Source organism: Ciconia boyciana, chromosome 5 (assembly GCF_034638445.1).
Source record: "Ciconia boyciana chromosome 5, ASM3463844v1, whole genome shotgun sequence".
In the NCBI taxonomy this organism is placed as follows: domain Eukaryota; kingdom Metazoa; phylum Chordata; class Aves; order Ciconiiformes; family Ciconiidae; genus Ciconia; species Ciconia boyciana.
In genome coordinates, this window is record NC_132938.1 from 43,540,770 (window position 1) to 43,553,067 (window position 12,298).

Here is a 12,298-nt window from a genome sequence, read left to right on the forward strand (position 1 = left end):
CAGGCTTTCTTTTGGACAAAACTAGTGCTATGTGTGTGTTATATAGTGTGCTGGTTAATTTTCAGCCTGAAAGCAACCTGTTTATTACAATAGAAGAATTTCTTCATAGCTTTATTGCAGTTCTTTATCCTTTACTATTTTGTCCTGCCTGAGTAGAGGCTATTGTTTTATCTCAAGTAGTTTACAGTCTTAATTAAACTTAGAGTCTATTAAAAATGTTTGCTTCTTATGTCCTAAGTCAGCATTAAAATCCAAGTTGTCCACAGTAGAAGTTAGTGCAGCATCTGCCATGCTGCCTAGGTTGGATGAGGAGCATTCTGAAGCTGATAAATCTTGTAATTGCCTTGATAACTTCTATGAAGCATGAATCTAATAATTCCAGTGCTCTGAAATCTGGGGATTGTCATAACTGAAACAAAGTCATAGTTTATAAGTCACTAATAGATAACATTTGATAACTGATTAAGTCCTAATACAATATGCTATACATAGGTTTCCCAAGAGACTTTAATTGTTTACACAGTGTTGCTACTCTTTTTTGAATACTTTTAACTATATGGACAGACTTCATTTTTGGTTTATAGGTTCTTAAGCAAAATGTACTACTATAATATAGGATCTTTCTCTGTTTCAGTATTACAGAATTAACTTGTATTTTAAGTGTGTATTGAGCTATAGTTGGTATTCCATTCTTTACTAGAAGTATCCTGTTATTTTGTGTTTTCATCAGTTTGTTAATTTATTATCTTAATCTATTAAGTTAATAAATTATCTTAAGATTATTAAGATAATAATTTTCTTAACCTATTAAGTAATATGTAATCTTCATGAGTGCAAAGTGTTCTGATTAACTGGAAATTAGATTTTGTCCAACAGATCTCCTAACACTGTGTTTAAGGCTCTTAAGCTTCGAAGCTTTTGAATTCTACAGTCAGCCATGGATTCTATTTGATTTCAACATGCAGACGTTATTGGTTGTGTAACTGGAAACTGAGTTATAATATATATCAGAAAACTTGATCAAGAAGTTGACAGAATTGTCTACAGAGCTGTAACACTTAAATTCTAGGTTGATGTGAACTCAAGCCATGGTAGAAGAGATAGAGTGGTGTTATACATGTTTAAAAATAGAGATAGAAGAGTGTAGCCTCTTTTTAATATGCTCATATTTGAGAAGTGATTTTACTGTGAAAAACTGAAAAAATATACTTTTTTTTTTTAATCCAGTGCTTAACAAAATTGTTGAGTTTTACACTTTTAAAAATGTTTATTCTGAATACAGTAGTACACAAATTGTGCAACTGTGTCCAAATAAGATGGCATGCGTTCTATCCTGAAAAGCTTCTAAGATAAATGAAAATAATTTAAAACAACAATGCAAGTTAATAGGTTTTGTTAGTTGCTTCTTTTTGTTCTGTGCCTTTCCTTAAGAGCCTTCCCTGGGATAACAACATATTAAACATACAGTCATAAAATTATGCCCAGTTACTGCTGTGAATGCTTTGGAATTTTTGAGTCATGCTGGCTGGACGAGTCTGCAAATTTATATCCAAAAATATGTTTACAGCTTTCTCCTGTTATTTAACCATTTTATGTATTTTTACAGGGATCTTGGTGAAAAAAACTTGATAGGAGATGCATACATTTGACTTAAATTCATTACGTTGCTATTGTTATTTTCTGTTCAAGATATACTTAACTTTTAAGTTGTTACATACTCAGCAAACAGTTCTAGGCAGTTTCCTGTTTTGATAAGTTTTAACATGCACAGGAATATTTTTAAAAGCATTGGTTAAAAGAAAAAAAAAGAACCTAAACTAAGGTGTTTTTTTCTAATTACACAGGTACAGGGTTGTGGTATCCTATCCTCCTCAGAGTGAAGCAGAACTTGAGCTTAAGGAAGGTGACATTGTTTTTGTACACAAAAAACGTGAGGATGGCTGGTTCAAAGGCACTCTGCAACGAAATGGAAAAACCGGCCTTTTCCCCGGCAGCTTTGTAGAGAACATTTGAGAAGAGTCATTCCAAGAGCTTCAAATCATACTGTACTGTAAAATAGCACAAATATTTTACCAGAAAAAGCACAGTCATGAAATATTTTCAAATGACTGTAATGTAAACAAAAATCTACATATTTTTACAGTGTCTATAGCACAATTACACCAGCGAACAAAGAAGATGAAGGCATCTGCTGGTTTTATCACTTTGGATTCTTAAGTGTGATGTGTGCCTTGTACTGTCTGATTTATTATATAGAGGAACTTTTTTTCCCCAAGTATGTTACATAAATGAACAATTGTTTACAAGGCTGTAACTAATTTATTCTTGGTTTTTTAAACTTGAATTTTGTGTAATAGCTAAAGTTCTTGTGACTATGATTTTAACAAATTATTAATTTATGAAAGAATAACTAAGGGGAAGCTGGATTCTCTCCTTATGAGCAAGCAATTATATCTGATAAAGAGCCTCCCATTTATCCTCTGGACATTTTTCCCCTGCTGTGTCTGACAGTGGAGTAAGTCTCTGTTTTATGAGTTAATGTTGAGTGGTGGTGATGTGGCGTCAAATAGAATTTGCCAAGTGGGGAAAAAAATGTATATTTTGTTCTTTGGACAGAGAAAAAAAAAGTCAGTGATGTTCTTGAGTCTAGTTCTACTTCTTCATAAATCACCCAAGTAGAGTAATGTTTCCAGGAGGCAAAGATGTATGTGAACAACTGAATAAAATTCAACCATCTCAAGGTTAGGATCATCTCAAGGTTAGGAAGGAAGAAATTTAGGAGTGCCAATAAGAAATTCCCTATACCTTCTGTTAATGTAATAACTTGGCTATTTGAACAAAGCTTAGCTTTGTATATTTGGCCAGTTCTTTGGGCATTTAGCGCTCAGGATCCGACAAAATTGGAAGGAATGTTAAAGCCCAACACTTAGAATCATTATATCTTGAAAACATCTGTTTGATAAGACTGAATATAAAAATAAAACTATAAGTTGTACTTAATGTCTAAAAATGCCTACGAAGTGTAATTTGCTATGTTTTCTTCTCAAACTGATCTGCATGGCCAAGAGATGTTTTAAAATGTCTGAGCAATAGTGGTGGTAAGTGATGCACTTGTGTTAAAGTAAAAGGCTGTATGAAACACTGTGAAAACTTTACTAACTTCTTAACCATTGCTACTTTGGTATGTTCTGACCTTTTCTTTGTCTTGCATGTGTTACTCAATTCTTGCAGTAATATAACTGTGCATGGTTGGCATTTTTCATTCCAGTTTCCTGTTGCTGGGTTATTTTGCTCTGAAAGTTTCCCAAAAGCCACTTGACCAAAACTAGTGAGCAACTCGCCTTCAACCAGAGGAGGTGTCCAGTGTTTGAATCATTAATAAAATATTTTAATGTCCTTGCAGCTGATGGATATAAAGAATGCAGCCTGCAAGAAAAGTGTTGTTAGTCTTTCAGGGTTTTGTTAAGAGATTTGACACTGGTGAACACACACGCTACTCAGCTGAACTTGGGTGGTTTTTTTTTATTTTATTGTTTGATTATAGCAGTTTAATGGTGATTTTTTGCAAGACACTGAGCACCGTCATCTCCAGTTAAATCTGATGTAATTTGGCTGTTACTCAGCACTTTACAAAGGGAAGCCAGTAGTGTGATTCAGTGTCGCACAGTACATAGAAACAGTGATGAAAAAGTACACAGTGATGTGTTAAATCCTTGTAATTTTTTTTTTAAGTTATACATTGAAAAATATCAAATGTTAATGACAAGGATTTCTTTGCAATATCAGGTAGTATCATGATGGTCTTAAAAATAAGAAAAAATATATCTATAAATATATATAGTTGGACATGACAGCATTCCCAAATTAACCATTTCTCTGAAACACTGTATAATTCAGTTTTTGTGTTTTTAAATATTTTTAAATAGTTTACTTGAATATTCATGTAATATATAAAGGTTTTGTGAAATGAATTTTAGTTAGAAAGAAGCTGATATCAGCTTTTGTCAGCATAAATTGGCACTAGCGTGTCATAATATTCTTATTTTGGAAAATTTAGTGCATTTTATATTAAAGACTACTAAAGGTTAATTTTTTTCTATCTCTACTCTCCATATTTTAAACTAAGTGACTAAGGTACCTCTATTAATAGAATTTCATGGTGTCAAGTCAGTTAAAAATCAGCTGTTAATCCAATAGTTCTATTAGATGGAATACATTTTTAATTGATTTTTTTAACGTTAAGTAAATGTTTGTAAAAAGGGCTTATTATATAGCAGTGCAACAATGACAAAAATGCAGTTTATCATGCCTTTTTTTTTGTGATCTTTTAGGGGTTATTTTTTGGTTTTGGCTTGGGATTAATTCAGTGTAGAAACAGACAAACCCTGTGCATTTGCTTTGTGTAATTCCATAAAAAAATTTGTAAGGTATTTTATATCTATGTTTGAAGTCCAGTGAATGTTAAGTGTTTGATTTACTATGTTAAACTTCCAATCCTAATAAATATTTTCTTAGCAAACAGCTAAATCAAAATGTGTATGCAAACATTAAACGTAAATTACTTGTAAAGAGTTTGACAATAAACTTACCAGAACTTAATTTCAGAATTCATAGGAGGATATTTCTGCTCATAGAGAAAAAGTCTTCAGATTCCATAATGTTAGAAGTTTGGAATGATGAATAGAATGCAAAAACTGTAGAAAGAACTGAGGATCTGGCTGATCTTTTCCATCTCCTTATTTCTGCAAGTAACTTCAGAAGAGGTAGGTAACTTCCATCTCAATCTGATCATGACTGACTGGTTTGGTCTTGTCAACAGTGTATCAGGTGCATAAAAGTGCTTTCCGTAGAGGAAGTGGTGTCTGGTGTAGTGGATCTGCTGTGTATATTGAGAGAGAGTCCCCAGCCCTGAGGGTGAAGCATCTACCCGAACTTTCACTGAGGGCAAAAGTGTTTGGTGGCAAGAAACTCACTGGCCCTGAAGAAGTTTGCTGTGCACAGCAGTCGGACAGCAACTGCCTAACTAGGAGATGATCTTGATTTGAACGCAGTTACGTGTCTACTATATACATGTGGCTGCTGGGAAAATGGGGGAAAGTTAATCCTACAAGTTTTTGCAAAAATGTTTAGACTCTGTAAATGTTTCAGCTACTGCAATAGATTCCTTAGTTAAGACTGACCAGGACCTAGATTCTGCTAGCAGTGAGTGCAGCAGCATTAAGTCCTCTCTGTAAAGAAGGAGCATCTTGTCTAACTTTCCTTAATGGGGGGGGGGGGGGGGGCAAGAAAGGCAACATGATTTGTAGAAATGCAGAATAGAAAGTATAGAAAACCAGCTTTATTTGTTTTTCAGAATTGTGATCTGACACCAGTGCGTCCATAGGAGAAAAGTACACACAAACATCATGGCTGTGCAGTTAGAAGTAAGACTATTTCTTTGGGTTGGGTTTTTTTGATATTATTGAGTAATTCTAATATGTGTTTAACATTTGGCTTGCCAAAGGTGCCTGAAATCCTGTTCATCCTCACTTCATTACCTCTGCCTTATGGCAGTAATGACAATTCTGATAGTTTTGCATAGGCTTAAAAACGTGGCTTCTGAGCATTCTGGCTTTTTTCACAGGGCTGGCAAAATGTTTTAACTGGCTTGCTCTTTCCAGTAGCTTTAAGCAAATGTGTTTAAAGGTGTATATGGACTTTAATGAAACACAAGAATGCACTTGTCTAGTTAAAAAGATTTGTGTCTGGCATTACTAAAACTCCTACAGTATAATCTTCCATGTATTTGCACAATAAATAATGATGCCACTGGTTTCTGTAGGACATGCGAATGCACCCATCACCTTTGGATTCTTATCATGAATCTGCAATATGTATACTTCTCAAATCACTCTCAGGTGCTCTTTCCCTGCACTTTGATAAATGGTTAATGGTAAATCTCACAGCAGATTGAAGCTTGACTTGAGCAAAACCAATGTCATAATTCTTTTGAATGACTTAATCATTCATAAGTTGGCATGCTTGAAATATTTGTATATAGAAACAAAAGAGCTGAGAATGGTGATGGTGGATGGAGGGGACATGGACATTAAATATGGGGAAAGAATGGGAAAGAGAAAAGGATTTGGAAGAGCTGTATATGGGACCTGAATCTTACCTTAATTTATTTGTGGTCTTATCTCCCTTACCGTAGTCCAGCTCTGTGAAAGGACCTAAGAGGAACTTGAATATCTAGGGCTGAAAACGCAGCCCTCGGTCTTTACCAAGTCTCTTAAGCTTGTATTTGTTTGCTGCTTGTGTCTAGAACAACTGCTGTTGCGGTAGGCCTGAGCTGCATCGTTGTTGTCATGGCAAAACACATCTGAAATACAAAACTGGGCATCTATATTCCTGAATTACCTGAAAGGCTTGATATGATAGGTGTGCTTTGAGAATATATATATATATATGCACATATATATATATATCACACTGAGTACTGAGTTAAATAAAAAACACAACAGGAGTCGCAGGTTTGCATTAATAAACAGGGGTAGTATCCACTTTCTACGTAGTCTGTGCAGTAACGCTAGTATTAGAGGGCTCTCTTGGGAAATGGTATGGATGCAATGCATTCTCCTTCCACAGTGTTATCCAAATTGCTCTTACTTTCTAGGAGACAAACTTGTTGAGAGCTTTGAAGTTAGCAGCTGCTCTTCAAAACTTGAGGTCTCACCTTCTTGAGCCTCAGTTTCCTCATTTGCCAAACTGACGATGCCTGTTCTTGTGAGGTATGTGATGTAAAACTTGTTTTGAAAGTAAAGGCTGACTGGTTTTCGTGAATTTGGAAATAGATTCTGATGGATTAGACCTGCCTCCAAATACAGTCAACAGCTGGAACATCTAAACCCTTCCTCTAGAGAAGTCTCCTAGAGACTGATTTCTGTGGGTGAGAGACTTTGCTGATCCATTTTAACAGCTGAAGAGCACTTTGAGCAGAATCAGCCTGATAAAAAGAACAAAACAAAAATGAATTTTCTGTATCCAATCTGCAATGTGCAAAAGCCATTCAAAATGTACCATAATGAGCATTTCATGCATGCCTATCAAATCATAGTAGTTACACTGAATATAATATCAGTAGATGTCAGAAATTACTATTTATCCATTCCTTCCACTGTAGTCTTTCCTGTCAGCTGTCTTATTTTGCTGAGAAGAGAAGTGGCAAAATCAGTTCTTAACTTCTCTGTCGTTCCTACTCAGTGGAGTAAAGACAATTTAAACACAGTAATGTTAGCCCCAGATTTCAATTATTCACAGTTGGTAACTAGCTTGTAAAAATTCCTCTTAGCACATGTAAATGAATAGCACTTGGGTGTACTCTGCAGCCAACTCTAGTGCCTATATTATGGTTCTGTTTACGTGGCATGCAGAACCCAAAGGCCTTCTGAAGTTTGCATCTAGTAGTCATTTAAATCAAAACCAATTCACAAAATGTGTCCAAACACTAGCTACATTCTAATTTCAGAGTGGTGGGAACAGCCTGTACAGGAGTGTAGAGAGTGGAAATTTGTCTAGCACAGCAAGAAAAAATACACTTTAATTACAAAGGCAGAAAGAAAAATGTCAGGATTTTTAAATATCTGTACAGGTGTTTTCTTGTCCCTGCTGTCTTAGACAGAACTCCATTCCACAAAGCAAATGGACTTTGATTTCCCTCCCCACACACTCCCCTTCCCAGAAAGGAAGGCAATATAAGCCTTTAAAATATCGAGATTCTTTGGCATTAGAACACATGGTTGGACTCTCAATTACTGCAAATCAGTGCTACTTCATTGATTTCATTAAACTTTGCTGGCATACACTGAATATGCCCCCTACTGTTAAACAGTGAAAGAAAATATCTCATCTGCCCTAGAGGAAAGAAATTGAGCTGGATGATTTTCATACTTGGAAAATACAGAGCTATTTGAGCTGTGTTATCCTTTTCTCAAAAAATGTTTGTCCCACTGGTATGGCTAAGGCACTAGATCAAAGATGATGCTGTTTAGCAGCACTGTAAAGCATGGGAGACTTGTTCGCCTTTCAATCAAACCTATAAATTTTCAGGTCCACAATTGCAGAGTAGAGTTTGGTTTGCTAACAGCTGCTAGCCCCAAAATCTTTTGTGGTTAGTTGCTGCCGTATTTTCTCATGGTATATCTGTGGATGCTTGGGAGAGAAGATGAGTCAGCAGCAGAATGACTTTAAAGTGGTCGTTGACTTTGTTCTCCACAACAAGGGATGTGGCCTAGGTCAAATTTCTTATTTCAGCTGGTTGAACTTCTCAATAAGCTGAAGAATGCTAGCTCTAAAAAGTTTACAGTTCAAAGAATTTTTCTCCACTCCTCTTTGATAGGCAATCTCAGTGTGTCTTTAGAATATACACAGATCACGAAAATCAGGGGGTTTTTTTTGCTCCTTATCAAAGGTTTACTCTATGCCTCTGTCCAACTTCTAACTTTATAGTACACGAGTAACTATTTTCCCCTGCATATCACTGAAATTCTTTGCATTCAATAATTTAAGATCCCTGATAGACAATACAGTTTTTTTACAAGGATGAAATTTAATAACTTTTTAAAATGAAGTAATACTGGGCTTTGTAAAGAACAACCTTTTCATGGAGGGTAAGAACACACGCAAAGAGATAAATGTTTTAAAACTCTTAATAAAATGGGTACTCATCCTGCCTAGGCATTCAGTATTCTTGACTACTTGCACCTAATTCATATTCCTTAATACTGAATTGGTGATTTCTGCCACAGACTGCTAGACATAATTCTCAGAAAGCTGGAGTGTTTCTGTTGAGAATGTCTCCAGTAAATAGGAGAAAGAGAGCAAGAATAAGATGACCTTTGAATTCTGTCTGAAGAACCAGAGACTGGTTCAGGACCAACTTTTAGTGGTCCAGTTGTGCATGCCACAACCATATTGCTATTTGGAGGTCTGCTACAGCTGCGCTCAAGAAAATGGCAGACAATATTTCTCATTTGTTCTTTTTCTTACTTAGAATATTCCTTGATAAGGAAATCCACGTTAACCTGGTGTCAAATTCAGATAAAATTTGGCCATAACTGCAAAACACAACAGTGCTCTTGTAATTTGGTTTCTCCGATTTGGCAGTGTTAGTGAACACTTAGATGATCCAAGAAAAATATAAAATTCTGTGGGTAACATTTCTCAACTGTTCTCCACAGCACAGGATCAGCCAGGCCTGAACATCAGTTTCTGAATCTGGGAAAGCTGCTGCAGTTCTCTTACTAAAGATTGACATGTCAGCAGTGAATGTGCCAGTGGGGAACGGGTGGGAGGAGAAACAGCCCTGTAATTAAAGAGATCAGTGAAACATTGTCTGGTCCAACCACAGCTATTTCTTTTTTTGACACTAAGCTATCCCTTAGTAAATGATGCTAATGCTCCTCCCCCACAGTAGGTTTGTTACTGGTGAGGTTTGTTACTGGATGTGACCAAGTGTTTGGATGTCTGGGAGATGAGGACCACAACAGAACTTAGGTAGTTACATGTCTGTGTGGCCTCTGCGGTGATACCTACGTTGCCAGTGCCCCCAAATGCAGGCACAGTCTGGGCTGATGGCAGGAACTGCTGTTGGAGCAGCACAACAGCCTCAGACGGCTAAACCAAGCTGTGAAAGCTCTCTGCTCCCAGAGCAGTTGCATCTCTTCAGAGGTCATGCTGGTGGAAAAAGATCAGTCAGTAGGATGCGTCTGTCTTTGCACTGTAATATATTTATGTTGGCAAACCTTTGTTGTGTGGACTCTGCATAAGCGTGTTACTGATGAATGAGGTGATGTGGGAATTTTTCCATCTGCTCTCTTAGTACTTTTGCCGATCTGTGTAACAGGTTTGTTTTTGACTGTGAAGTATCACACTCATAGCTCACAGTAATAGAGCATACTGGCGCAGCTGTGATTTAATTAGCCTACAGCCCTGTTTTTATTGAGTAATGACTAAACCCACCAGTACAAGAAATATCTTCTGTGAATTACAAGAACTAGTTTGGAGAAGAATTAGCAAACCTGTACTTTTGAGCTTTTTGGACTTCATCATCAGATAATGCTAGCAGAGGCTGGAACTCTTTCTAGTTGATTGTGTGTGCCTGAAGATCTGTCTGCATGTATCTGTCTGCATGATTTCTCTTTTACAAACCTGTCAAAAGCAGCATTTTTTAACAAAATACTATTTTTTTCAAGGGCAAATACTAGATTTTGGTCAACTTCTAGCTGATGTTTTTTCTTAAAGCTGTCAGTGTGTCTGGCATTGGAAAAAAACACAAATAGAAAGCCCATTTTCTTATAACTAAAAGTACTATTGACAAATCTACAATAGCTTCTAGCTGGCTTATGTTATCTTTCTGCTATATTTAGTACCACAATAGAATGCTTTTGGAAGAGATATTAGATGCTGAAATAGTGATTCCAAATATAAAAGAGGTCCCTAAGGCATGAATGTAATGTCTTGCTTGTAACTTTAAATTACTTTTTTATAGCTAGAACTAGCATGTTGAGTGGCTAATTATAATGTAGCCTGATCTTATGCCCAACCAAATCCTTCTGTGTCCTTCTCACATGCACCACTTAACCTCCTAGGCCTTCATTTCATAAAGGATTAAGTGCATTGGACTCTTACTAAACAAAAAAAGTGAACTAAAAAATGTTGTTAAGCACTTTACAGAACAGGAATGGATTTAAACATGATCTTAAAAGTTAAATGTGTGATGAGGTGTTTTGCTGAATCATAGTTTTTTTCCCTCTGGACCATCCTGGAAATAAAGTGGCGTGGTTCTAGGAAAAAAAATGTGATGTTCTTACAAATAGAAGTTATTTATACTTTTCTAATACAGCAAAAATAAATTAAATTGACATTTCAAACCTGAAATTGATTTTTTGGGTGCTGTAACACTTAGACATCAGGGGAAAGTACAGCACTTCGGAGAGCTCGGGTAACGTTTTCTATTTTCTAGTTTGAGATTTAATGGTCATGGTTCACTGAATTGGCCTAGAATACTTTCTCTCCCTTCCTCCCACACTGTGCATTAGTCACCATGGCTGTGATTTGGTGCATGCACTACAGCTATACTGACCTCAGTGGGAGTTTCAGGTGCTTGTGAGTTTTGCTGAATCAGGGACTTAAATTATGCCTTGGACCATGCTTAAGCAAATAATCCCAGAGACTTCACCAACTGAGTATTTTAAAACAGTCTGCTGACACAGACACTGAGAGCAGTGCATGTCTCCGCTGAAAGCAAGTACAGAGCAAAGGCCTTTAGTTGCTGTAATCGGGAAGCCCAGCACATGGATCAAGACTTGTTCCAAGAAATTCTGGCAATGCTGACAAAAAATTTGATCTACTTATGCATGTCCAATGTTAGCCATGTGGAATCTCCTCTCACTACTGCTGGAAAACTGCTGAAGTCTAGGATGAGAAATTTGTAGATGCAGAGTTAGAAATTAAGAGAGCAAATGCTTTCTCTTTGGGAAAGGAAATAAAATGCTAGGTGTAAGCTAGACATTGTATCAGGCATCTGTAGTATATGTGCGTAGGTCTGGTTTGGGTGGCAGGAAGGCAACATCTGTGGTACCTGGGAGAACTACTTGCCCAAGCTGTGAAGGAAAAGTAAGTTGAATGTTATCTGTGCTGACACTTTGAACAATGAAAGTTCAAAAGTAGGAGGTGGGAGAGGGGCGTCTTTCTCTAAAACAGATGTGGGAAGCTCTTTGGTTCAGGGTAATATGTTTGAAGGGTTGGAGAGTGTGACACTAGTGCATATGCTTTTCTTTCTTCCTTTCTTTGCTCATTTTAAAAAGCAAAGCATTATCTTTGGGGAAAGGAAAGGGTGAGGTAACTCTGATTCCTCACCTTACAGGCAAACTAGAACTGGAAGTGTATCAGTGACGGGGAGCACTAATTCTGGGATTGGTACTGGTACCACTGCTAGATATCAGCTGCAGGAAGGACTACAATAATTGACAAAATTACTGTGCCTAGAAATTGAATGGCTGCACACTATTAACTAAAAGATTTATGGTGACAGGATGTGGTAAAGGTATGAAAATTAAGGCAAATGCGTAACCTGTGTTTGTTAGTGTCTGCAAAAAAGACATGCCTTTCAAATGATGCTGTAAAAAGAAATTAGGACCTGTAGCATTGCAATGCCTTGTCCTCCAAAGGAAGATAATGGATGAATACTATGCCTTTAGTATTTGTATGGCTGGAGTTGCCATTTATGTGTTAATGTGGGTGTTCTGAAAGAACTGAA

General features: G+C 36.7%; 1 protein-coding gene across 2 annotated transcripts in view; it reads left to right on the plus strand.

Annotated features, from left to right (window-relative positions):
• SH3RF1 (SH3 domain containing ring finger 1) overlaps positions 1-4,574 on the plus strand; it is a 96,223-nt gene extending 91,649 nt beyond the window's left edge. Inside the window, exon 12 of one of the 2 annotated variants that reach the window (XM_072862733.1) lies at positions 1,845-4,573. In XM_072862733.1, the coding sequence (XP_072718834.1) occupies positions 1,845-2,013 (169 nt within the window). In that variant the 3' untranslated portion in view covers positions 2,014-4,573. Of the gene's footprint in view, positions 1-1,844 lie in introns of both variants that reach the window. The other variant, XM_072862734.1, reaches the window with a different exon arrangement.
• Positions 4,575-12,298: the final 7,724 nt, after the last annotated feature.